The 27,263-nt window shown below is 34.6% G+C and overlaps 1 protein-coding gene across 11 annotated transcripts in view; it reads right to left on the bottom strand.

Moving 5' to 3' along the window:
* Positions 1-1,317: 1,317 nt before the first annotated feature.
* Positions 1,318-27,263, bottom strand: part of CACNA2D3 (calcium voltage-gated channel auxiliary subunit alpha2delta 3) — a 463,864-nt gene continuing 437,918 nt past the window's right edge. For 6 of the 11 annotated variants that reach the window (XM_068694140.1, XM_068694138.1, XM_068694141.1 and 3 more), the window contains 6 exons: positions 25,954-26,006; positions 24,323-24,378; positions 20,878-20,989; positions 3,384-3,501; positions 2,529-2,606; positions 1,318-1,732 (listed from right to left, as the gene is read on the bottom strand). In XM_068694140.1, the coding sequence (XP_068550241.1) occupies positions 1,640-1,732; positions 2,529-2,606; positions 3,384-3,501; positions 20,878-20,989; positions 24,323-24,378; positions 25,954-26,006 (510 nt within the window). In that variant the 3' untranslated portion in view covers positions 1,318-1,639. Of the gene's footprint in view, positions 1,733-2,528; positions 2,607-3,383; positions 3,502-20,877; positions 20,990-24,322; positions 24,379-25,953; positions 26,007-27,263 lie in introns of those variants that run through there. The other 5 variants (XM_068694143.1, XR_011100159.1, XR_011100160.1 and 2 more) reach the window with 5 other exon arrangements.

Raw genomic sequence — 27,263 nt, 5'->3', positions numbered from 1 at the left:
CACAGCATTATCACCAGCCTACTGTTGATCTGTTTCATGCACTCATGATTGGTGGTTGCAATTCAGAAAAAGCAACCCAACTGTCATTGATTCGACCTACTCAATTCAAGAGGAGGATCTGAACAGGCCAGGATCCATAAATCTGAACCCAAGCTGAAATCTCCGTTTCTCCTAAACCATTGGTTTTACGAAACTGAATTTAACTTTCATCACAAAGTTCTTCAAGAATTAACATAAAATTAAAAAGATGTCTTAATTAGCAAAGAAATGACAACTCATTAAATATGCTTTTACACTTATTTGTATTATTCTATTTACATAGCAACTGCTTTTTTTTTTTTCACCAGTACATTCTGCCTATATAACTTTGTCTTAATACATGAGAATGTATAAACTGTCAGTTTTTCTGAGTAATACTCATTTATACATGCATATTCTAATCTCTTTAACAATATTAATTTATAATGTCATATTTTAATGTCTCTTGTTACTCCCTGGCTCCTTTCTAACTACAAAACTGTTTACCCTTTCCAAAATTAACAATGAATTATTGTTAGGTGCTTTCATCATGGTTCAGTAGAAGTCAATTTTCTCCTTTCATGTATTTCTTGTCTTTGTAAGAGCAATGATGATATGTACATAGACAGAATAAGCATAAAGTTTCCCTTACACAGAAGAATGTAAGGCCTAGAATTAAGAAATATTGGTCTTGATCTTTGCCCACTGAGGATGAGCCTCAATTAATTCTCAGTGAAAACTATAATGAGTTCTGCTAACACAGATGTGTTGTTAAAGTCAAACTTTCTCTGCTTATGAATTTCCTCAGGAGGAATTTGTCCTAGCTGACATGCTGTCTATAGGCCAGAACACTAACAAAACAGTATCATCCTTTTATATAGATTACGTTATGTATCTTCCCACAAATTGTAACAGATGAAAAGTATTTAATTTTGCCATCTGCAAGCAAATCAAATAATGTGATCTAAAGCTTGCCCAAGTTAGGGAAAAGGCTTTAATCGGGCTCTGGCTCACTTTCTAAATGTGACTGAGATGTTTTATAGCTATTTTCAGAAAGCAAAACTTCACTGTAAATCAACACAGCATATTACCTGCTCAGCTTCATATATGCACATATGTTTTCTTGACTTGTTAATAAAAGCTATTCTCCCTTATTATAAAAGCTAACTCATTTTCTTCTCTGAATATTTTCAGAAATAGGCTAAGAGCATACGAAAATATCTTTAACTTAGTTTATTTCCTTCCCATTATTAATTAATGGAACAAATACATTACTGGACTGAAAATGCACTCTGAAACTGTGATTTTAATATACTTTATTGAAAAAAGTATACAGTTTTAAATTATTTTCAATGGGACAAAGCAATGGTCACCTCTGTCTATCTACCAAGTCCTTTTTTGATGAATCATGACTACCATATGTCAAATTCACATCTGCATGACTAGCAAAGTAAAAAGATAAATCTTTTTTTCAACACATCGTTAAGAATTTATATCACCAACAGTTTAAAATCATGAAATGCTGATGCTCTGACTATATTTCATGTCCTCTGTGTTGCACCAGTTCCCAGTTCACAGTTTATCCATGTATTAGCATGCCAGTTGAACACATCAGTCAATGTCACCTTGAGAAAATTGTCAACAGCAGAGGAAGAAGAACAAAAGGAGGTTTAGCACGGAGGCCTGGGACACCACCACATTCTCTTGCATTTTCCTAAAGAGAGAGAAAAAAAAAAATACAAGCCATTACACTGATATATGAGCATTTATCAAGCTATAGAGGAAAAAGAAGATACTACCAACAAAACGAAAACCATGAAATAAATACACTTAGGAAGTAATACAGCTACATATTTTCATTTGAACAAGTTTAGGTCATAGACTGAAACTAAGCAGGATCTACAAGAGTTACCTTCATGATATATTCTAGGTCTCATTCTACATTCCATAACAACACCAAAGGCACTAAATAGTTACTCTAGAGTAAAATTGGTGTCTATGAATATATGCTGTACAAACAACTGTAATCATGTCCTGGTCTCTATCTTCTTGCTGCTAAACAAATGAGCATTGTGGAGAACACAGGCTAGTAAATATGTGCAGTGATCCCTCCCAAGCAATATTATGTGTAAATGTAATGACTATACCACGGCAGTTGATATAGCAAAGTTAGTCACTGAAAAAAACATTAGCAGCACGAAGTTCCCAACCATCTCTAATGAGGAATCTTGCGGTCAGTGCCTGAGGCACAATGAACTCTCAAATATTTCTGGCTGCCAGTCTGTGCTTACATCCTACCACTTTCTATTATATGATATAAAACAGTCTACAAAAGCAGCAAGTCAAGACGATATCTATAGGACTACTAAAATTTTTTCTGCACTTACAATGTCATTCACTTCCCTTAGTAATGTGTTCTGAATGTTTTATCTTAGAAGAGATCTCTCCTATTTATTTTTCAAAGAAATAAAACATCTACCAGAGTCCAAAACAAAGAAGTAAAAACTTACTTCAGGGTGAAATCCATGACAAGATTCTGGGCGTCTTCTTATCTTCTGAGATTTTAAACGTTCACATTTAAGAGATTCGTTATGTACAATGTAGTTAAGGAGAGATCTGAGCACTGCATTTAAATGTCCTGAGTTCATCTGAGTGTTTTGAAATGCATATAGTGCAATTCTTTTAGCTCCTTCCTTTTCCCTCTCAAATATCCAAGGAGAAATGTGTGGTCAACATAAGAAAACTAAGGTAATTCTAAGTGCCTCTATTGTTCCAGTGATCCATTGCTTAGACAGTATAATTTGCACTTACATTGTTAACATGTCTTTCAATAATAAGTCTGCAATAAAAGCACACTACTTTTGATAAATTCCATCTTAAGAGACAAAACAAACCCAGAAATATATGGAACAGCACAGAATAAAAAATATGGCACTAAAAATACAAGTGATATATTTACTTTACTAAATTTTCATATTGATGGAAAGCAGAATTCTGAAACATTTTCAATGCTCCAGTACAACTTTAAAATATTTTTTTAAAAAGTCTATACTGTAAGGAGTTTCATATGTTCTAATATCAGCAGCTCAGAAGGAACTTACATCCTTACTGCCTGACATGGAAGATGTTCAGCTATCTAAAAAAGCAGACTGTGACCTTACAATACTTAAAGATGTGTGTGTGTTTCTTAATTTGCATTGGTTATCCTAAATATCTAAAAATGTGAATTACAGCCCCAGCACTTTATAATGGCTAATGATGCATTCTTCAAGATTATAAAGTAATGTAAAGCAAGTTTTTATGTAAGAAGAAATTTTTCAATACTTGCATCTTGAATCTCTTCTTCACAACTTGGCAAATAAAAGGATATACCTTATTTCTATAGGTGCCATGGTAATTGGCTGGACAGAATCACAGAAGCATTCATTGTCTACTACCACCATAAAAAGATTGCTGCTTGGGATTTGTTGTATGACAAAAGACCTGCAAATAAAAAAGAAAGTAATTAATGGCAATATTCTGTATTTCTTAGCAACAAGTTTTGTTAAGGTATTTTGAACTTCTCAACAACACATGTATTACAGTCACAAACATCACTGACTTTATAACTTTATATATAATCTTACTAAATCTCTACACCTTTTAGAAGTAGAGGGCCTTGAGCAATGCTTTCCTCAGCTCATTGAATATGGCTGCATATTTTGAGATGTTCATGACGCTTAGCAGACAGGTGTAGCAGAACGGATGGGCTTATACTCCTGATATGCAAATGCCTATCACCCTGAACTGGGATAAAAGTGAATTACCAAGTAGTTTATCATTTTTTTTTCTTCCTTTAATACTAAATCTTTGCTACATAATGAATACTTAGCTATCTATTTATGATCTGGAATTTTTAAGTACACGTTAAACCAATCTACATAAATAAGTAAGGTTCTTCTGCAGCCAGATGGCAATAATTCCTGGTCCCTTTTTTAGCCTCTAGAATCACACATTGTGTGTAGCTACTTGAACAAGCTACTTGAAATCTGAGAAAGATCTCAGATTTCACCTCACCTCTTGAGAGTCATTTTAATACTTAGACAACAAATCAGAGATTAAACCTCAAAATCTTCATAAGTGAGGAGATTTATTTTAGAATGATGACGACTATATGGTACAAATATGATGATAACTCAGCACCACATTAAAATTAAGACAAAGTATGCAATTCAAAAGGCGTTGAGAGAAATAAAAGTATTGCTTGTGAGAAGGAAAGCACCCAGGGGAGAACAGGGAAGGAACCTGTGGGCACAACTCAATGATCCACATAATTTCAATTAGCTGAACTCTTAGGCATGTACCAAAGAGAAAGGGTGGAGGAAGAGCCAAGCAGGCACTGTTTAAACCTTTCTTTTAAATTCAGGACATGATACAAAGAAAGGCTTTAAGACTTAGAGCCATTTCTTTATAAATATATATATATATATTAATGTTATGTTAGTATTTTCTATATCATATTTACAGAATATCTGCCATACTGAGTATTGCTGAAATCAGACAGTTCCAGGAATTAGGTGTTTTTCAGTGTGGTACGCTAGTAAATGCACAAAACCTTAAGTGAGGGTTTGAGCACCAAGATGATGTGGAGAGAAACATATTTTTCCTCAGACATCTTTATTTAAAATATATATTGTCTTACTAAAATAACTCACTGCACTTTCCAAAAATCACAGAAGATGAAATAGTGGAAGGGGTGGGGAATATCTGAATCCAGCTTCAGAAAAAAATAATTGGAAAACCCACTATAAAAATGTTGCCAACTGAAAGATTAAACGTTTTTTGGTATTTTTTAAACTTACTAAACCTCCATTAAAATTACACTTACAGTGATCTGCAATATGTTAGCTTTATGTTTATACATGAAATATACATTTATGGCATAATGTAAGAAGCTAAACTTTATAAATGTACCTACCAAGCAGCTGGAGCATGTAGCAAGACTGACATCATTGTAATGGAGCATCTGTGGTTTTGTGGATTTGTGTGTGAGAGAAATGGGGCCAACAAAAGGAAAGGAGGGAAAATCTTTAACAGACAGGGACACCAAAACTGTACTGCATGACTTTCACAAAACAACAGTTATGAATAAATCAAACCCCAAAGGGCAGGAGGAAAAAAAAAAAAAAAAAAAAGCAATTTCATTTCATTTGGATTTTGAGCATTCAGAAACTTATACTTACTGAATTTTTAAAACTAAAGAAAAAACTACCTGAAAGACAAAAAATATTGTCACAATTAACCATTCACTAAATGATTCATTCCTCTTTGAGGAGTGGGAAATAACCACTCTTCTGTTGTACCTAATGTATGTCTAGCTCAAAGTGCTTTTGTAATAACCCTTTTTTGTGTCCCCCAGGTGAATACTGAAGCCTGTGAGAAAGCGCGTACCATACAGACAGCCTTAAAGGTGGCATTTCACAAAAGGTGAACACTTCCCATTTTATTTCTTCTTTAAGCCACTCCTGTAGTGTGGCATAAGGACTGCACAGTATAGGGTACTCCTTCCCCAAAGAAGAAAGGGGAAAATATAATAATAAAAAAATAAATAACCCAGAAGAAAGTTTTCACTATGGAATTGTGATGTTGAGTAGATGATTACATGGATTCTCTGACAAAATGGTTAAAAGCTATGAAGGTTGGTAGGAATTAAGTTCTACAGAAAATTTTGCTAGACATGGTAACTTGGGTTACTCTGATATGCCTGCATTTATGGAAATTATCAATTAAAGAAGCTGCAATGAGCAATATATTAAGTAAAGAAAAAACTTTTGTACTTTTGGAATTATATGATAGACATCTACAATTTAAATTGGTTCCATTTACTAAACACAATATTGTTATAAATCTATAGTCTGTTTATCTATTACAAATTTTTGTAAGGTGCCTAGCCTTATGGTAACTGCCAAGGTATATGTGACTGTCAGATAAACAGCCATAAAAATATGAAACTTCTGGCTTTCTGCAGCAATTATATTCCATAGGGCAAATCCATCTTAACCAATATCTTGCAAAGTGGAACAACTAGCTTCTTATTGACCATATTAGAAGTAAATTCAAAAGAGAGCATTAACTTCCACAAGTAGTAAATGAATGTTTTCTCTTTTACAATTATTGAATGTAATCTTGAACTGAAGTTGTGAATCCAAATGCATGTCCTCACCAGTCATTGACTTGTGTGTTCACAGGCAAAGGATTAAGATATCATCAAGTGAAGACAGAGGACTGAAGACAGAGATTGAATTGAGCAAATAATTAAGAAAAAAATAGTCCAGTTTAGCTTTTTCTATCGTGCAAAAGCAAAATATACTTCTTTCACCTGCTGCAATTTAAGATTATTTCATTGACATATGGTATTTTTACCCTCACTAGGTCATCAGCAAAGAAGTTTCTGCCAGTCATTAACCTCTGCAGTTGCTCTGTGACTATTCAGATAATTCACCTGGCTCTGCTTCCATGCCCAAGCTGGGGAAAGCCCGCAGTCATCCCAACAGTGGGTCTTTTTTTTTGAGTTCAACATTCAGTTTCCATGGTGACATGCACATGCATCTTTGAAGCTAATTTTGAGTGAATGTACGTGTCAGTAAGTCTCAGGAACTGAACATTCACAGGGAACAAAAGGTGCGTAAACACGGTCGGAACAAAGTATTTTAAATACTGAAATATTCCACCAGAATGTTTCATTGTGTACACCAAGATTTAGCTGCATGGGAGAAGAGTTTCTAGCAAAGCAGCTTGCATGACTGCAGTGGAAGAAAGAAGTTGCTGACAAACTAAAGAAAGTTGCTGACAGACTAATGAAAATGGCCTTGCCTTTTAAGTAAGCTCCTCTGTGAGTCTCTAAAGTTTATATTACAATAAGCATTTCTGAACACCTTCTGGCTGAGGCTGTCCTTTGTGTCACTGGCAATATGGGAGTGAACTATCAGTGAGAAAGTAAAGATTTCTATCAAACTTTATTGCTGATTTAAAAAACGTTTAATGTCTATGTTTAATATTGATGAAGGATATTTGTTTTAAAAGCTCTTTTTAAGTTAAGCAATGTAAATCTTTTGATTTGAACCTTTTTCCTTTACAACAGTATCATCATCATTGATGATACAACAGTATCATTGATAGTCATAGCATAGAAAAAGCCTTGCATATGTCTCCATATATAAAATGTAATAAGCGGTTGTGGTTCCTGTTATGTTGAAGTCACACTGAGTCAGTAAGAACCTTAGTAATTATTTCTGCTCCATTTTTCATCCACTGAGCAACTGGCTTGGTTATTTAAAGCACCAGTCCAGAGGTTCAAAACAGGCCTGAACACAAACTGCTTCTTCACTTTGCTTTCAAAGGGAAGGTGAGGAAGGAAGAAATGTAATACTTGAAAGGGGTAGAAAGAAATTCTAGTCATGCCAAACTGTTTTGTTAACCAAGAAAAACTAAGAGCAGAGAAGAAACCTTCCAGAAACTCCGTATTTTGAGTCAGAGCATTTGATAACACTTTTCTCATGTTGCACACCCCTTATCTGTTCCTTTCTAACCTATTTCTGTGTCAGACCATATAAAACATCTGTGCAATATCATTCAAAATTATTTGGAAAAAAATCAGCTTCATGCTTTACCTGGAAATAGTAATGGTTTTGCATACAAGTATTTATTAAATCTGTTCCTTCAGAATTGTTTTTCCATTGTGGAATAAAACACAGAAAATTTGGAATTCGGGTCTCACCACATTCATAATTATATTTGCTAAAGTCATGCTTATGCGGGTATGATAATAAAGCATGCTTTTAAGAAGTGAGTTCTTATTGCATTCTCTAAGGCTTCAACACTGTATGTGCCTGATGGCTGAATGACTTCCCACAAGGAACCAGTTACTTCTGATTTCTTAAGGTAGCCTTGAATTTTGAAACTTTAATAGAAGGACTGTAATACACATCTTGAAGGGCAGTCAAAATGGCTACCCATACTCATGTTATTAGGTGCCTACTAATGCTGCAGACACAGACTATTCAAAGATAGTTCAGACCAGGAGCTTGTCTTTGGTGATTTGAGTAACCCTCTGCCTGTCTTCCTTTCTCTTAAACGGTAGAATAGTGACCCTGTAGGGAAAAGCATCCAAACTCAGTGAAATTTGATGCCTAGAGATAAATGCAGACCACAACACCTGTTCTAAAAAATCTATCAAACTACATTAAAACTTGATTAAAACAAAACAAAACAAAACAAAACAAACAAACAAACAAAAAAACCTTGAATCTCTTCATCTTGTTTGTATATATTAAAGTTTTCATACAGTTACATAAAGTGACTAGAATTTCTTCCACAGACTGTGGTTCATAGAGTCATCAAGGCTGGAAAAGACCTCCAAGATCATCTGGTCTACCCTTACTACCAATATTACCCACCAAACCATGTCCCTAAGTACCAGGCCCAACCTTTTCCTTGAACACCCCAAGGACAGTGACTCCATCACCTCCCTGGGCAACCTGTTCCAATGCCTGACTACTCTTTCTGAAAATAAATGTCTCCTAATTTCCGACCTGAACCTGCCCTGGCAAAACATGGGGCCATTCCCTCTAGTCCTCTGCAAGAAGAGGCTGACCTCCAGCTCCCCACACCTTCCTTTCGGGTAGTTGTAGAGAGCAAGAAGGTCTCCCTTGAGCCTCCCCTTCTCCAGACAAAACAGCCCCAGTTCCCTCAGCTGCTCCTCACACGGTTTGTGTTCCAGGCCCTTCACCAGCTTCATAGCCCTTCTCTGGACACCCTCCAGGGCCTCAATGTCCTTGTAGTGAGGGTCCTTCTTTCTCTTCCTTTCATCTTCCAGCCTCTGAACCTCTGGTCTGGCAAAGTATCAGTAAGACAACTGGGAGAGTGACCTATATGCCTAGAAGGGAGGGAGATGTTCAGATCTGGGCAAAAAGGGCAGGGATGATAGGAAAAGCAGTCCTGAAGTAAGAACAGGGCCAACTTGAAGATCACACTCTTCTGTAAGCCACTTACTGCCATCACTGCTTAATACAGGACATTGCTTCATGACTATGTGAGTCACAAGGTACAAACTCTGTATATGCATCTTCTCTATGAAATTTCCCTAACATAACCACATCCATAACAGGCAAAGCTGAAATAATTCAACTTCAAATATGTAAAATGTGTCTTATTCAGCTAAGCTAACATAACATTTAAGTTGTTTACTTTCTAGTATTTGACTATAACATCTGCTATTAAAGGAAATCAATATCACTGTTAAATATATTAGTCTCTGTATTTCCACACAGAAGAACTAATCCATTTCTTTGTCTACTGGCATTCATTTTTGGACAGAATGCAAACTAAACACAGACCTGAGGTTTCCCTATTAATAAGCAGCCATTTGCATAACCCCAGACACACCTAATCTTAAAAACATATGTTGAGTGCTGCATATTTTTTATGGCACTGACAGTGAGCCAGACAGCTTGTAGAGAGGACACAGTCGTATTATATTATTCAGACTGGGCATCCCAAATGCGATCACTTATTGGTCACCTGCACTGAACTATTTTCCTTTTCCTGGCTTACAACAACTAGCTGGTGGCCAGTGACACTGCTGCAAGACACATTTCAATGACTAAAAGTGACAGTAAACCTCTAAGTAGCATTCAGCAGTATCTGGCTTTCAGATCCATTTCCCCCTTCTTTCTTCAGACAGCAAAGGTTGCAAAGTGTTTGAGGGGACAAAATGAATATTAAACAATGGGGAACTCCGAAGATACAGGCCAAGGTTATTCTTGAGGAACCAAAAATTTAGAGAAAATATCTTTCTTTTATCCTGCAGAATGGAAGGTATTTCTTTGCAGTTTGGAGACAATTTGAGTATGGCACCAGCATTAAGAGCTATTCAATTTATTTAAAGACAGTGCTGTGTGTTTCTACTTAAAACTTAATTCTTGCTTTATCACAGAAACACTGCACTGTTGTGCTTTGCTTTAAACCATTATCTTCAGGACTAAGAATTATTATGATCTATATGACATATTTTACAGCTTTTTTTTTTTTTTTAATTTTACAAAAATATGCTGCTATTATATCCATGCTCATGATGACAGATGCTAGCTATGCAGTCAAGTACATGGTTGCAATAAACACACAGTTTAGGCAGGATTTTAATTCTATAAACATTTAAATAGCTGTTTAGATTCATATTTGATTTCATGACCCTGATTCAAGGAAAAAAATCCATTATATGTATATTCTTTTTTTTTTTTTCCCTGTTTTTTTTTTTTTTTTTTTTTTTTTTTCCTGTAATCAGTCACATTTAGGAGGCAATAAAAAATGAGACCTTTTAGCTAGCAGTTGTTTTGCCCATGAAGAAGAATCCTACAAAATATGGAAGAATTTCACTATGGTTGTTTGAACTGGAAAAAAAAAAATAGGACAAAATTGGCAACCTAAATGCAGGCACAAAGATTTGAAAAAATATTCTGAATTTCTATGGTATTCAACTCAGTCCCCACTGAAAGCTCTGATGCTTGAACATCTATGCAAATTTGGCCACTTCCCTCCAGGCCTTTCATTGTATTTTTTTGAGTGCAAACATGAATTATAGAAGTTTGAGTATTTTGGATTAAGATTAGTTTTTACTTTGGGATTACATTTTATATCTGTCAAATTTGATCTTTCCCATTTTTTAGAGAAAGAAAAAACATACCAGCACCAGGGTACAGTAAACGGAAAATGTTGTGCATTCTGCACTCAAATATCTGTTCCTAACATAACTGTTGGTTGCAAATGTTCAACCCTAATGGTCTGGAACAAACTTTAACCATTCAACTGAAGTGCAGATACCCATTGTGCTTTATCCAACTCCTATCATGTGCTTTCCAGGCTGCTGGCTACATTTCCAACCATTTCTCTCACTTATTGCATTTTTAAATGAATGAATGACATGTTTATATCACAATCATGAATTGGGGTACTTGTGTGTTTTTTTTGTTTTGTTTTGTTTTTGCTATTTTTTGTTTGTTTGTTTGTTTGTTTTTCTTCCAAATAAATGATGGTAGAGAATGGAATATTTTAAACACAATTTGTAAAAATAATATATATACCAATAGTAACAGTTCTTAGTGAAGTTAAGCCGTGGAAAAAAAACAGCTAGTCATTCTCTCATATTAAAAGACACAGATAAGCTCTCAGCCTCAGGCCTGTAATGTGACCCTATTCAAGCAACACATTGCTACAACATATAGCCTCACTGACTAGCACAATTTGGTGTCGGTATAGATGTACCTACTTAGAACAAAGTTTAGATTCAAGGACTTAAAATAACAATATCATCCTCAGTGTCCCTGTGCCTGGGAAAGATCTGGAACCTTGGAAAGCTGTTGCATGGTTGGGAACTGCTTTGTTTGATACAGTAAACCCCAGAAATGCCCTTTGTCTCTCATTATCAATCAGGGAATGCTTTCTCATAAATCTATGGCTCAGATAATAATACCTTATGAAACACATCTTAGAAACTGTATAAACATTCAGAAGTTTTGGGTATATAGGATTTGGAATGAAAAAGTACTTTGTGTACTGAGGATTTGAGGATGTAAGATTATGGAGAATTTTGGATCACTACAGCTGAAGTGGAATGCAAAACTTTTGCAAATAAATCAAGCTCAGCAATCCAACAAATGTTAAACATTAGTCAAGGTTGATGTTCCTGAACAAATTTGAGCTCACTTTTAAGACTGTGGCATAACTGGGTCTCCCTAGCCAGTGAGTACCCAATTCTATGATAAACTGCTTACAACAAACAGAGGGCATACAGTAATGGGCATAAAACAGTGTGTCAGAGGGATCCTAAAACTCAGGCGTTGCTTTTTTGGCATTGGTCACAGGTTAGCAGAAGACAGAGAGATGCAGTTATACTATGGTGTTAGCCAATGTGTGTTTTTAGCATTTGAGCCCTACAATACAAACCCCTAGTTGGGATTTGTATTGAGGGAAATCTCAATTCTCAATTAAGAAGCTAGTTGATATCCTCTGACTTATGAATGCTCACAGATATCACATGACATTTTAAAAGTCAGTTCTGAACTGCATGAGGGCTAACTACTACTTAGGTCTACTCTACAAAGATGATCTAACTCTAGCAAAGAAGCAATTTGTATTGTTCGTGCAACAAGCCACCTGCCTAAAAGCCTAACAGTTATTGTGTCAGTATAGTCATTTTATACAGCGAGCCCAATTACAGTATAAAGATTAGAAAGCCACAAATATGTAAGTAGTGCTTCTTTGATTTATTTTAGTTTTAGGTTGACAAATCTCTGTCAGGTTTTAAACATTTACAATCAGTATAACTATGATAACAGAGCTATGTGATACCAACTGCAATGCATTTTTTGAACTAGTTCCTAAGTCTATTTTTCAAAGAATAAACACATCAATGTAAAGATTTCTGGAACTGTTTTTAGACAGAGACTCTGTTGAGCTACTAGGAGAACAGGAATTCTAGGAATATAAACTATAATGACATCAATGATAGTTAAATACTATTTGTCCACAGGTATTTAAATATTTGTTCATTGATCATTTCTACTTGTATATAAACAGGAGTAGGAAATTCTGATACTATTTAGATTAAGATTACATCCATAGGAAAACTACAATGTCAATCAATACACTATCCCTACATCAGCGCCTCGTGTGGCAATATCAAAGAATCACAGAAGGTTAGGGATTGGTAGGAACCTTGAGAAATCATCTAGTCCAATCCCCCAGGAACAAATAAGAACAGATCTATCCAAAAAAGGCAATACTAAAGATCTAGTGACTACCTTATTCATACTGTGGGGGTGCATTTCAAATTAGCTTGTCTAGCTCCCTGAACTGAATTTTGATTTCATTTCATATAGAAAATCAAGCTGGCATGCTCCAGGACTGCCATGAAACAAAAACTGATGTATAAACAGCAGGGATGATCAGGAGTTGCATTAAAAAAAAAAAAAAGTGTAATATAATAAAGAAATAAAATGCTCACTGTATGTGACCACAATGTGCTTTGCAAGGATGTTGTTAATTTGTGTATATATAAACTTTACCAATGACCGAGAATACAACATCTGAAAAAATTAAGTACACTGCATGTCATCATCTCCACAGCAATTGAAAATTCTGTATTATTTAAGGAAAAATAAATGCCCCCTGCATGGCATTCAAATATGACGATTCATGTTGTTTTTCAAACTCAAAGGTTATTAAATATCTGTTAAACTCCCAAGTCCTTTATAAATAGAAGTGTTAAATGTATAGATTCCTAAGTCATATTTGTGTTGTTTGTCATCAGTCAGGCTGTATTATATTATTAAAACATTATAAACTGAAATGAGTTTCTTACTATTAGCAATTCTTCACAAGTATGCCTGGCTTTAAAAATTCACTTCAGTGTATTCCAATTTTAATAAGTTTTCTTGTTCCAAACAATTTTTGATATGTATATTACTACTCGGCTTAATATATTATGACATTCATACAACAATTTAAATCTCTTGGCATTACAAAACATCCTTTCACTGTGTCAGCTACTATCTATCATTTGGTTAATATTTATTATGGCTTGTTTAAAATGTAAAATTATGTTAAGTTTTAAGCAGTGGTAATATTTACATTTTACAGCACTACTGAGCTTAACTATGAACACTGAATGAGTGGAGATCACCACTTTCCCACGCTTAAATTTTCTATGTAAACTTCTCAAGCAGTTCAGCTGTGGGCTATTTGGAAGATGTAAGTGGAGAACTGGGGAGCTAAGAGATGGAGCACAACTCATCCTACTTGTGAGAAAACAAAACAAAACAACCCTACAGAGAAACTAATGAGTTATCATAGAATCATAGAACAGCTTGGGTTGGACGGGACCTTAAAGATCATCTAGGTCCAACCCCTCTGCAATGTGCAGGGACACCACCCAACAGATCACACTGCCAAGGACCTCATCCAACCTGGTCTTGAACACCTTCAAGGATGGAGCATCCACAACTTCTCTAGGCAACCTGTGCCTCACCACTCTCTAAGTGAAGAATATCCACCTAACATTTAATTAAAATCTCCCCTCTTTCAGTTTAAAACCATTCCCTCTTGTCATATTGTTATCTGCCCAAGCAAACAGTTGCTCTTCATCTTTAAAAACAAAAAACAAAAACAAAAAAACAAAACAAAACAAAAAACAAACAAACAAACAAACAAAAAAACATTGAAATGCTGCAATGAGGTCCAACCATGAGGTCCCCAGAGCCAACTTTTCTTCAGGCTGAACGTTGAACGTTCCCAGCTCTCTCATTCTTTCTTCATAGGAGATGAAAACATCAATGGACTGAATTGCTATGAAGCTGCCCAATGCATCTCCAAGATTTCATAGTACTTACAGATGGACCACATTGCCATTGCTAAGAAGTTTCCTAATGAAAAAGTCGTACATAACTGCAAGAAAAGACCACTGTATATTTCTTTTTTTTTTTTCTCTACTTTCTGTGGAATCCCCATTTCATTCAGTATATATTCCTTACCATCAAAATGATGTTTCAATGATGTTTCAAAAAAGATTACTGTTTTTTTTTTTTTTTTTTTTTTTTTTTTACATTAAATGTACTTTTTATCCTTTGATCCATAGCAATTTTTTTTATTCTGTAGATTTTTCATGGCCACTACAATGCCAAACAAATGGAGAGACAGAGTCTGAATTATTAAATAGAGATGTTCATGGCTTTGTCAACTAGACAAGCAAACTCCAAGGTTTTGATTCCTTTTGGAAAACTTTGATATAAACAGAAATTGAGAATAATAATGAAAGTCTGTCTCCAATGCTAGGTGCTATTGAGAACATATGCAGTTATAACACTGAATTCAACTAACACATTAAAAAGGGTCCAAAACAAATAAGGAATATTAAAAATCTTTGTCTTAAAAATAATAATAATAAAAAAGTTTTGACAACAATTGTCCAAAGGATTGTTAAACTAATGACTGTCAAGCACAGACCTTCCTGGTAACATGGATATCATGTTCTATTATTTCATGCACTTATTTTCTTAAATGAAAATAGTAAGTTACAGTGTTTCCTGAACTGGTCATTCAAAATATACATTATCAAGGGTAAAGATAAAATTACCCATATGGTGACTTTAAATTGCACCTGCATGACAAACAGTATAATCACTGTTGCTTTTAGAATAAAGAGTAAATTAGTCAGCATACACATTGGAGACATGTTGGTAAAGTGATATAGGATTTTACACTAAGTATGAAAACCTTTAGTAAACAATTTCACTAGACCAGATTGCATAATTTGATACTTTATTAATTTTTTTTTAAGGAACAGCAGAAACCAATCTGGGGGTCTCCTGCAGTTTGGGGGCTTTGGCTGCTACAAGGTTCTTTCAATACTAATGTTGCCCCAAACACTTTGTTACATTGATAAATATTCTGAAAGTTTGGAAGACCCTGATTTCAAAACACAGGTGCAAGATGACTCCATAGACAAAATCTTGACTCTTGAGAATTCAAGAATTAAGTACTGAAGCATGTGGAATGCTGTTTCCCTTTAAGATGCTCCTTGACTTCAAAGAACATATAAGTAAAGCTCTCAGTGATTAAAATCTGTCCACCATCGTCAAGATCACCAGTGTGACTATAGCATACCTTTGGCTCAACATGGGCATAGGTCAAAACCAGTTATTTGTATGGTATCACGTATGCACTTGACATGGTTGCTGAAAAAACAGCCGTATAAAACACACAGTCTAAAAATAAAGTATGGTGAAATATAGAGAACTTTTGCTTCAGGGTCATATAAGATGGACACGGTAAAATGAATACAACATAAAATGTCTTCTAGAAGATGGATAATAATTTACTGCCCAAATTACTCCAGGAAATCTACACGGATATTCTGATGCATATATAGAGAGCTCTGAATGACAAAAAATTGGCCCTTGATGCTTTGCTTGTTTTATGTGGCAAGCTGATTTGTTTAGAAGTAAACTAACTACATCTGAAAAGGCAAATGATTATTTATTTCATGGGAAATTGAACTGCATATTTATTTACACGTTTTAAACACGATCAAATACAGCAGTTTGGCAAGCTTCTACTGAGCAACAAATGCAGAAACATTTTAGCAAATGATGGCACAGTTTAAGATTAAGTAGTTTTTAAAAACCATTACCATTTTAATGTCTACAGATTGCACTATTTCTGACACTAATATACTCATGCCCTGAACTATCTGAATCTAATTTGCATTGTTATTTATCTGTTACTGCCAAATATGTGCAATCAGTGGACAAGTCTTAAATTTGCCATTAGAAATCTACATAAAGGGTTCATCATCATCATGAACTATAATTCCACCATCATTTATCTCTTCTTATTGACAATGAACAGAACACAATACTCAGCCTCTAAAGAAAGCAAGAGAAATCATCTGTTTTATTGATGATCTTCGCTGTCAGATAATTGTCTGCTTACTAACAATGCAATGGGCCAAATATATAGTACATGGGACAGTGTTTAATCAATTGAGCAATTCCTTTTAATTTAACAATTAATTTTCATGAAGTATACAACATAGTAAAGGAAATAATGTTCATCTTGCATAATTTAGACAAGTGCAAAAGTCTTTCCCTGAGTTAGGATGATTGTAGCTACATACTTCCCTGATTCCCTTGTGAACATATATCTTTCTGGTATTCTGTGCACAAAGAATCAACTAGGAACAAAAATATTTCTTCAAGTTTATGGTATTCACTGTGTGCAACCACAATTACTGCAACTGAAATAGAAGGGGGCTTTGGTTTTGGGGTCAATGGTTGTATGGCCAGATTCTTGAACTACACTGAAGTCCAGTATATTATCACACATGAAGAGAGGTTAAAAGGGCAGATTTTAAAACATCTGTCTTTGCAACTGCTGCCTGATTTCTATATCCATAGTTTCTAGAGTTGCACATGCAAATTTGGCAACCACGCAGTCAATTCAACTTTGAAATTCTAATACATACTTAATATTTAAATCCATCGATGAGTAGGTTGCTGTGTTTACAGATGATCTATACCCACACTCATAGCTGCCTGAGTTAATGATAAGATTAATGGTATTTATAAAAACGAGTGAAACTAAACAAAAATATCAGAATTTTTATGCAAAAATTAGATTTGTAATGAGAGAAAACTTTTTTTTTTCCCCTTCCTGTTCTAAAAATGGATGAATAGATATACTAAACATATCAGGTATCTTTTCCTGGTCAGATATCATAACAGCCATCATCCATTCTAATTTATAACAACACAACAGAATTTTTAGTGCGTTTTAAATACCATCAGTGAAACTCTGCAACACTGAGAGTAGCAAGAGGCAAAATCTGGTCATTTAACTGGTGAGAGCCGCTGAAGAACATTGGTTGACATACTTGCACTAAAAATTAGCTAACATATTGGGGCAATACTTTTCAACACTGCAAAAGCATTGAGATACTTATTTAGCCAAAGAGTTCAAATCTAATGCCTAATCGAAAACACATCTCTGAACAGCTGAACATCTTTAAAACCTACACCAAGTGTCTTTGGCATTAGTATCTTTCTGACTCAATAGAAAGAGTACCAGTCAACATTGATAATTAAAAAAAAAAAAAAAAGAATTAAAGAATTTAAGAATTTGTCTTTGGAAATTAACTGTTTCCAGTACTGTCATGGAACATTTAACAGTCTATCATCCAAGTTTTCTGATGTACTCCCCTTCCTCCCCCCTTTCTTTTTTCTTTTTCTTCTTTTCCTATGAAAGGGAATAGCTTACTGGAAAACATTAAAGCATTTCAGATTTTTAAAGAATCCTAGTTTTTCTATTTTGTTGACAGCTAATGTGGGTTGACTTGTTTTTGATTGCTGTTTAAATAACAGATTAATTTAATAATCATTGGGATATTGAATAACAAAAAATTACAGGGTTGGACAGCCAAACCCTGACCCTAATGACATTCTTGCGTTAATTCTTATTTTCTTTTAGGCTCCTGCTTTCTTAATATAACCTATATTTTTGAAAATTAGTTTTAAACATTGCAAAATATCTCAAAGTAGTATTTATTTTCTGCTAGTAAGAGATAAGTTTACAATATACAGAGCATATTTTATATGTCTGTATATATTTAGTGCCTGACTTAAGTCCACTTCAGTTTATAGATTCTCTTCCATTGCCTGAATAAGTTTTCACCTTGGCTTGCAAAGGTGAGACAGCTATTTATGAAGTAATTAACATGTAGACCTTTTTACTGAGTGTGCTTTATTTGTGAGGATATTTTAAATCTAAGCACCCATCATGAAATGTTAGGATTGGAAACATTTATATGAACAAGCTTTAGTTTTCATAACTACAGTTGGTAACTGTTCCCCTTGGATTAAGCTCTGTGAAGTGCTGAGTATTCCTACAAGACCAGTAACAGCACATCCAGTACTGAGTCAGACTGAGCCTTTGATTCTCACCACATGACCTTCTTGACTATGACTGTGACTTTGTTAGCAATAACATAGTATTTGTGTTCCAAAATGTCTTATCTAAGTAAAATTATATCATTTCAATTAGCAGCAGTCATCATTTTCACTTCTTCTATGGAACTGCTTTTATACTCCTTACTCAGACAAGGGCTCTACTGTGCCTGACACTGCAGGAAAGAAAGACAGTGACTTGAACAAGTAACTTGTGACACAAATGTCATTGCAGCAGAGTATTTGCACAATTTTGTTTGCAAACCTGTTCACAGAATACTGACTTTTTCTAGACTGTCCTTGAAATGAAATGGTAAGCCTGAATATTAGAGTGCATGCATATTCAGCTAAATATTAATGTAACATACCTCTTCTTCTATTTGCAATTAAGATTTGCAAGTATACATCATAAACAGATTAATCTATAACACTCCAAAGAGGGCACATAAAATAATTCCACTGTCTCAATGGGATCTGAATTGAGCCCCCAGTATGCAATAGACGATGTGCAGAACACAGTGTCAGTTTAAGACTCTGCATATAAAGCTGAACCCTAATTTTGAGTCATTGAGCTCATCATTCTTAAATTATAAGTATTAAGCAATATACTTGCTTGTAAAAATACTTATCTATACTGAGACCACAAAACAGAAAACTGGGTCAGAAAATGTAGGTCTACAAAGGACTTTTGTGTCAAATTCCTTAGCTGTTCTGAGAGAAAGTGTCCTGGGTTATAACAAAAATATTTGGAATCTAATGCAGTCTGCAATCTTAGATCCAATTTGTAGATTGTTAATGACAGTAGGTAAACGGTATAATGAAGAACTTTCTCTTGAGAATCTAACAGTTCTTCTGTAACTTGCAGGGTGTTTTTTTTTTGTTTGTTTGTTAGTTTTTGTTCCACTGTGGAGCACATAATGTTTTTCTATGAAAAAGATCTTAGTGCATCTTAGTGCATTATTTTTGAAGTACTATAATTTTCACTAAACTCAGTTTCCAACTCAGCGCTGTCCAAGCATTTCAGAATTGTGTTATTTTTGAAAGTTATTTCCTTTGACCTGAAGTTACCTAAGAAGACAGACTGAAACCTGCATTCCTTTGAGAAAACCTGGTCTTTTTAAATTAATCTTCTTTTCATGGAGACATGACTGTTTGCAATATTTAATCACAAGATATACGATCATTTGTTACACTTCTCAGTAATCCCCCACTAAATGATCACAAAGCTTCTTGAACTCTGCAAAGCTGGCACAAGCATCCATAGCAGTGTAATATGCATTGTGTTTGATATGTCAAGTGGAAAAGTCATAGCTTGATTTTGTTGAGTTTGTCCTTTTTCAGTTAGTGGGATCTATTGTTACACTTAGATGGGTTCCCTTGGATCAATTTATAAAGCACTTATGCTTCTATCTCACAAGACCATATAAGAATTATTATTCATATGAGACATTAATAATTTCCTTTTAATTAGAAGTTGTTCAGCAGCAAATTAAAAGCGACTATTAGCACTTAAAATATGTCTCCAATCCACTTACTCTTATTTCCTGTTCTAAAACAAGAGATCGAAGAGAAAAATTAGAAGCAAATCCAGAAGCATATCTATTAGCTTCAAAGAGAAGAAAAAATTACCTTTGCTAATTGCATGTTGATTTAGTCTGGAAGGGGACAGTTGTAACAATTTTTGTTTATTTTTTTTCTGGACATTTATATTAATAGACAAATTATTACTGTAAATATCTCTTCTTTTAACCCTATGAGGAGTGACTTTACAGAAGCACTGGCAGAACTGACAAGGTTACAGCACTGACATGTGAGATTTGTTGCTACTAACTCAGCTTCCCTGCAATGAAAGTTTGCAGGATAGGTTTAATCCTCTCCCACTCTTTCAGCCTAATAGTTCTAAGCAGGAAACATGTCTGGCATGCGAGCAAAACAACCAGATCTCACTGTACCACAGGGGAACTTATAACCTATCCAGCAGGGTTTCACTCCTGCGTAGGAGAGCTAACAGTACAACATTATCTGTATCTAAACCTTTGCAGAACTTACTCTTAGAATGCTGCTTGTTTCCAGAAGAAGACTTCACTATTCTTTGAGCAAAAGTCTCTCCTGGTTTTACATTTTTAAAAGAAAACAACAGGCACTGCTTTAATCTAAGAGTATCAAACTTCTAAATGACCCCTAGAATAAGAGAAATGACACCCTTACAGAGGTCATTATTTAAGATAAAACATAACATTCTGGTATGTTCTTTAACATAATCTTGGATAATTCAGTTTTACTGCTTTGTCACAAACACTTGTATAAAAAAATTGAAAGGGCTTACTTGAAACAGTCATCGCAAGCAATACTCCCCGTTGTCTCCTTTATAGTGCGTTCAGAAACAAAAGCTGGATATTCAGTATCACAGGGCTCTAGGGTTTGTTTCAATCTCTGTGCTACGGGCATAGCAAAAAAAAAAAAATCTTGTTGTTAACATGGGAAGAACAGCACACAAAATTCTGAACAAGATGAGATGCTGTATTGCAGAGCTCACAGAGAACGGAAATGTTACTCGGCTTCTGCCACCCTGTGAGACTTCCTAGGCAGTGCATAACACTATTTTTTCAATTAATTTCAATTAAAAAAAAGTTTGTCCATGGAATGTAATTTAGTAACACGTAACTGTTAAAGTAGTTATTCATGGTTTAGCCTTTGCCAGCTTTTTTTTTTTTTTTTTTTTTTTTTCCATATTTATGCACAAGTTTTTTATTCTTTCTCTGTGGATTTTGGATGGACTTACTGTTGCTTTTATTTCAGTGATGCTGTGCATCACTAACTCATTAACTATGGGTGTTTACATGTATTTGATAACTAAATTGTGATAGATTTTACTGAAGCCAACATACTTTTTTGGATTACTACTTGGGGATCTTTAGAGACTTTCAGCAGTTAAAATAACTGTGGGTAGGGGACAGAAGCATTACCTTACCCAGAACTAATGCTTGTAATCTGCTTCCCAAAATACTACTAATAAAGGCTCCATAATGCTTTTCATTCAAAGCCGTTTTGCCGAAACAGTGCAAGGGAGAAGGCAGTGACACTATTTATGCCTTAAAGCTTGGAAAATCAAGGTACAAAGAAACAGTGTGACTGGCTCAAGGTCAAACTACAGGACAGTAGCAGAGCTGGGAACTGAAGGCAGCTATTCTGACTCTCATGCTGATGTATCTGTTGGGCAATTCTCTAATTCCCTTTCTTTTTCCTCTCCAACCTTTCAGTCTTCCTTAACACATTTGCACATCAGCACAAATGTTAAGGCTATCTTAAACTAATTGCTAAGTGAGAAAACAAGACCAAGTATGACAAAAATAGATTACACTAAACAGCCTCTGGGACTCCACAGATCTTTCATTCAAGACAATCTGTTTGAAAGCCAGTGGTGTTATCTGTTACACAGTGGCAGGGGAATGACCCAAACCGCATCTGCAATCAAGCACTAGGATGCACATTTCTGAACTGTTCTTATTTTTGTATATAATTACAATAAATATTCCCCCAAATAATACCTCAAGAAAAGTACTAAAGCTGGTCAGAAAAGTTTTATTTCTGATGTTTCCATTATGGAACTAACTTTAACAAGTTAGCATTTTTGTAAAAATTATCTGACTAGTTCTACTGTACCTTCTCCTTTTTTTTTTTCTCTTTCTGTATTGTTAAGAATGACCAAACTTTACCTCATCTGTAATTTTGGATCTACTCTCACTTGTATCAACATAAGATTCATATAACAAAGAGGCTGTCAGAAATGGCAGACCAGCCTGACATGGGTCTCAGATTTTCAGACCCTCTTTAGAGTCCAGAAGATGGTGGGGTTGTCCAAGGTGTGGGACATCAGCTTCTTCCTCACATTTACAAATGTGATTGACATAACAAGACCTTTTGCAGGAGTGCTTTTCCTACTTTGGTTTGGTAAATTGGCAGCTGTATGGGGATGCTCTTGAATTTTCATAATATGTAGTGCTCTAAACAGACATTTATTTTTATGAGACAAAGAGGGATACTGCCCTTAAAGAATGTTTTCCCTAGCATACAATGCAGGTGCCACTGGACATTCACGTCAGGATATATCACAGCATATTTGTACAGTACACTTGTAAAAAACATTGAAAAAAGTTACCCATTTCCTACTCAGGCTGCTTTGCACTGTTATACAAGAACCAAGCTCTAAGACTGGCATAACTGCCATTCTTCTTCAGATGTAAGGTACAGTACTGCCTTTCCTGGGGCTAGCACAGCAAACCTTAGCATCCTTCCCAGCCGTAAGTGTGAGACATATTTTCAACACCTTGAGGGACATCACTGGAAAGTTACTCTTGGTTTTTAGAAGACTCATGTAGAAACTGCTGATTATGAAGCAGCCCGAAAAGCCAATGGTGTCTAGCTGGTTCTCATAGAGGTGTTTGTATATGTGCATCCAATCTACAACAGACTGTTCATGTATCTGAAGAAATGGTTTGCAATGCAGTATAGGGTTTCCATCAGCATGGGAAACACTACACTAAGTCAATACACGTAAATTTCCAGAAGGCTCTTATCAAATCTTCACCTTCAGCAGACACCCATCTCAGCCTCCCTTTCCCCCTACACAGCATTTAAAACATGTTAGCAGAAGCTGACAAGTGCTCTGCCACTTACTGCCATACAGTCCAGTTGCCGTTAGGACAGTTTATATATATTTCTAGAAGAGTTCCAACATTTTACTACCATAGAGGACACTGGAATATTCCAGGGCATTAGGGTGTTCCATTTTCCCCATACTCTAACTTCTAACTTTTTTCAGGATCTTATTCTGGCATAAAGACAGCCAAGTATCCAGTCAATGTAAATAGGAATTAAAATCTAAAGTAACGATTTTATTTCCTGCCTTGTTGAGGAATATAGAAAACTGCAAAAAGGAAGCTGAAGAATTCATTTTAAATCATTATACTAGTCAAGGGCATGCTGCACAACTGGCTTAGGAAGTAGCCAATTGAATGGCACAGTTGCAAATACACCCCTTTTAAGCAGCACTTCCAAAATGTCATAAAAAGTCTGCCAAAATATAAGAGGCAGCTGAAATTCAAAACTTCCATTCCTTAGGAGACGATTTATTATTTATGGCTAAAACGTCATTATTATTTCAGATGAGGCCTCAACATTTTAAAATATTGTTTGGAGTAAACTGAATTTTTATAAATATATACGTATATATATATATTGTTGTTTTTAAATGTCTATTTTGATTAGGAAGATTAAAAATATATATTTAACCTCTCTTGCTTAAAAATCAAAGTGTAAAATATTTACTATTTTAAGTTTTAAAACTTATCTCCAATGAAATTATACTGAAATGACCATGTTCCTTTGGAATTTAGTTGAAATTGTATTTTCCAGCACAATAATTTCCTACATGTCCTAATAGCCCCAGGAAAAAATAAATAGTATAATCAGAAAAAGGCTAGTGTAATTGCTTTGTTCATAAGGATTGCTTTGGAATGAAGGGAAACATTGCAGAAAAAAATAATCATTATTTACTATTTAAACTTTTCTATTATAGTAGTGTACTGTATTCCTAGAGTACACACAAGAACTCCAGTTATCCAAATACGTTATTTATCTTATATTTTGGAAAACATTAGAAAAAGAAAAGGATGCTGAAATGAGAGACAAACCAATTTTAACAGAAGTCTATTATTTAATCTAAAAAATTATTTACATTCAATAAATATATATATATATATTACACTTACCTTTTGCTGTAAGATCAGAGTGCCACCAACTGCATAGATTAAACTCCACAAGGAACCTACAGAAATGATTAGATTTTTTGAATTATCCCACAGAATATTTTCAAAACACTAAATTGCCTGTAGTTTGATACCATTAATCCTATTCTAAATAAAAGTTAATTTAGAACTGAAATTCATGTGGCTAGTGTAAGTCTGGGGTAATCAACTTCTGCTATTCTTGTATTTTCACTCTGTTGTACCTTACCACTGAGAATTCATTCTGAAATTAATCAATAAATCACAAATTAACCTAATACTAAGCAGAATTCTTATTCTTATCTGGTCTCCATTAAAAGTCTCAGTACACAGCAGCATACAGCATTTTTACTATTGAATATTATTGAAAGCTCTTCTTCAGCATGCAGTGTATTTTGACTGTCCAGTAAAATGCCATATGTTTACAACTGCCCGGGCTACCATACAAGAGTACACATAAAATAATTCCTAGCATTACTTAGGGATTTAAAATAATAAAACTCTTTTTATTTAAAGGAGTGGCAAAGATTGATTAACCAGCGTCTATCCAGCTCTAACTAGATGTGTAGAGAATGCATTTTCCCCACTAAAAATACTGCAATTTACTCTGAAGTATGGACTGAAAAATACCAGTCTGTCAGTTAGTGTGAGTGTAAAGAATATAAAACCAACATCCAGTTTATCATAGGAATATGAAACAACAGTATTTGTAATCACAGAAAGTTTCTTAAATTTTTGAAGTTGTTATGGCTTGCATCAGTCTGATTCTAACATGATTTCTTTTCTTGATATTTACTTTGAAAGCTGTATGTAAGATCAATCTCTGTACTCTGGCCAGTTAATTCTCCTTAACTCTTATCACAAATTCTGAAGAAAGATCATTTAATTTGCAATTAAAAAAAAAATAACTACAAGAAAAAAAAATCTATTTCAATGCAGATAAAATTCACTTCGATCTGCAACTTTTCCCTCTGGTAAGCACAATAATAAAGCAAATACCTTAATAACAAAATGCATTTAAGGTTTCCTCCTCATATGAGGGAAGTTCTCAGACAAACTTTTAAGGCAAGGCTCATAATGTATTAACTTAAATTGCTAGAAGAATTATACAAGATAAAAAAAAATCAATACAATCTACAGAGTACACCTTATCTGGCATATGCTGTAAAGGGTCCATCTTACAGAAATTCATGAAATGACAAACACTACAATGAATGACTCTAACAGTTTGCTATACTGACAACAGCCCACCCAAGCAGCATTACAAACAGTCAGGCATTTATGTTAAATTTAACAGTAACCACAATAATAAATTTAGTTTGTGTATTGCAATCTGCTAGACTTACTAAGCAAAGACATACAGATATAAGTGAAGACCATGAATAACATAATAAAAGTGGAACTGTGCATTCATATAGCTAGAATTTCTTCAGATTTTAACAATGCTAAATTGGACTGCCAAACATCGAGAACTATTACTAAATTAAAAATAATACAAGAAAAACAGCACAATAGATATAAAAGGCAAGAAGTACAAATGTTCATTAAGTATTCAAAAGTATAAATACTCATTAATTTGTATAAATATTTTGAACTTCTTGATAAAATTTACTTACAAGACAAGCTCAGTCATAATCCATTTTACTGCAGCAAAGAAGGCATTATAAGGCTGAAGAGAAGCAACTCATTTAATAAAAAGGCAAAATATCAGTATTTATATCTTAACTGAATTATGCACATAAAAGAAATGTTATGGATATTCAAATGCATGAGAAAAAATAATAACTTTTATGAAAGAAAATATTACAATGAATATTAAAATATATAGTAATTAAATTTCCTTTTAATGTGGTTGGTCAGACACACAGATTATCAACTGGAAAAGGAAAGTTTTGCAAGTGATTGTTAAATATTTAACCTCTAGGGGTTCCTATTTCCCAGGCTATTGCTGGAGGAACAGCTCTGGTGGATAATAAGGGCTTTACTCAGACTGCAGTTCAGACTTGCCTCTCTTCAATGTAAATATCCTTTCATTATCTCAGACTAATTAGACTGGGAAAAGCTTCTGAAATTTGAAATTACCTAAATGAAGTAATCTGTGTCATACTGAAGACCCACCTGTAAGCAGTGTAAGTAATTTTCAAGATTCTTTCTACCCCCTCTATTTTTCTGAATCGTAACAAAGCAAATACTTTTAAAATCCCATGTTTACAATACTCCTATATTGTAGGGATAATATGGAATGAGGATATATTTAAAAAAAAAAAAAAAAGAATATCAGGAAGATTAATTATTTATGAAAGAATCTCAGCAAGCAAAGTCAGCTTTCAGACATCTGGAAAGGAGAACTTTGTCTTAAACGCTTGTGTTAGGGTCTTTCAGCTGCATAAAAATTGGCAGTTTTGTTTTTCAGATTCCGTATCAACAGAGCATTTTAGTACATGCAAGCAGTCATACTGACTATAACAGAACTCCTCAGATGTCTAAAATCATGTTTTACTTGGCTGAATGAGCACCTTATGGAAGCAGTGCCTTTTGGCAGGGCAGTAACTGGCCAGTGACAGTTTTCAGAAGGCACAGAAGCCGTGCAGAGCTGTAACTCCCAGAGCCAATGAACAAACATCATTCACTGGCATGAAAAGCTGAAAGAGCAAACTAGAATGCAGAAAGCTCAAGACCATCAAGGGCTGGCCTTTCACCTGAATGGGTTTCACCTACTAAGGTCTTACAGGAAAAGATGAAAAAGCTACAAGCCTTGCCTAGAGATGTAGAGGAAAAAAGAAAAAATCAGCTCTGTGAGATATCTTATTTATTTTTGTTCCAAATCAGAAAACTTGAAATTTCCCACACAAGCAATTAAAAATTTTGTTGCATACTTTCCTTTTTATAATGCCAAGTGATATAGTGGAAAATAATATTTATTTAG

This window comes from Anas acuta, chromosome 11, assembly GCF_963932015.1.
Source record: "Anas acuta chromosome 11, bAnaAcu1.1, whole genome shotgun sequence".
Lineage (NCBI taxonomy): Eukaryota > Metazoa > Chordata > Aves > Anseriformes > Anatidae > Anas > Anas acuta.
This window is presented reverse-complemented; position numbering and strand designations above follow the sequence as displayed.